This window comes from Carlito syrichta, unplaced genomic scaffold (genome assembly GCF_000164805.1).
Source record: "Carlito syrichta isolate Samal-C Ts95f unplaced genomic scaffold, Tarsius_syrichta-2.0.1 Scaffold301619, whole genome shotgun sequence".
In the NCBI taxonomy this organism is placed as follows: Eukaryota; Metazoa; Chordata; class Mammalia; order Primates; family Tarsiidae; genus Carlito; species Carlito syrichta.
In genome coordinates, this window is record NW_007245715.1 from 296,433 (window position 1) to 297,631 (window position 1,199).

The 1,199-nt window shown below is 62.4% G+C and overlaps 1 protein-coding gene across 1 annotated transcript in view; it reads right to left on the reverse strand.

Annotated features, from left to right (window-relative positions):
* Positions 1-973, reverse strand: part of ADRA2A (adrenoceptor alpha 2A) — a 1,616-nt gene extending 643 nt beyond the window's left edge. The window contains 2 exon segments of the mRNA XM_021710862.1: positions 4-8; positions 11-973. Of these exon segments, the coding sequence (XP_021566537.1) occupies positions 4-8; positions 11-583 (578 nt within the window). The 5' untranslated portion in view covers positions 584-973.
* Positions 974-1,199: the final 226 nt, after the last annotated feature.

Here is a 1,199-nt window from a genome sequence, read left to right on the forward strand (position 1 = left end):
CGCCCCCGCCCTCCTTCTCGATGGAGATGAGCGGCGGGAAGGAGATGACGGCCGAGATGACCCACACGGTGACGATGGCGGCCTTGATGCGGCGCGGCGTGCGCTTCAGGTTGTACTCGACGGCCTGCGTGACGGACCAGTAGCGGTCCAGGCTGATGGCGCACAGGTGCACGATGGACGACGTGCAGAAGAGCACGTCCAGCGCCAGGTAGATCTCGCACCAGGCCCTGCCGAAGTGCCAGTAGCCCATGACCTCGTTGGCCAGGGAGAAGGGGATGACGAGCGTGGCCACCAGGATGTCGGCCGAGGCCAAGGACACCAGGAAGAGGTTTTGGGGCGCCTTGAGAGCGCGGCTGGTCAGCACCGCAATGATGACCAGCACGTTGCCAAACACGGTGAGCAGCATGAGCAGGCCGGCCAGGCACACCAGCGTCAGTGTCACCTGCAGGGAGTAAGGGGTGGCCCAGGCGCCGCCGCCCCCCGGAGCCTCGGTCCCGTTCCAGCTCGCATTGCCCGCGTCCGGCTGCAGGGAGCCCATGGGCGGGAAGCTGCCCTCGGCCAGCGGCTGCTCCTGGCGGAACATGAAGGCGGGCACCCGCGCGCCTGGGCCTGCTGCCAGCTGCCTTCCGGCCCGGCGCCCGAGGGTCCTCCTCTTCCTCCGGCGCCCCGCTCGCCCCGCCGCGGCTCACATGGGGAGGCGACGCGGAGAGGCCGGTCCCACTGGAGGGTCGCTAGCAGCCCATGGGGCCCAGCTCCCGCGGACGGCGCCCGGCCCGCGATTCGGACGCTCGGGGTGGGCGCCTTCGAGCTCCGGGCTCCTAAATACACAGCCAAGTTTTATTTCTAAGCGGCGGGAGAGAGTAGGGCGAGCCGATGGGTAAAGAGAGATTTATTCTTCAAAAAGGCAGAACAGAATTCATCGGTGGCCTGATAACTTGGAAGGATGACAGGAAAAAAAAAAAAATATATATATATATATACACATATATATATACACATATACATATATATATAATCTTGTAAAGATATCTCTTTACATATATATCGATATACCTTGACTCTCGAGCCGACGCGAAAGCAAGAGGTCTTACCGTGTGCGAGGCCCGCCCCCACCCCGGGAGGCAGCCGAGGAGGGCCGATGCGGGCTCGGGGTCCTAAGTCTGTCTCCTGATATCCCCGAAGCAATCACCGACTCCCTC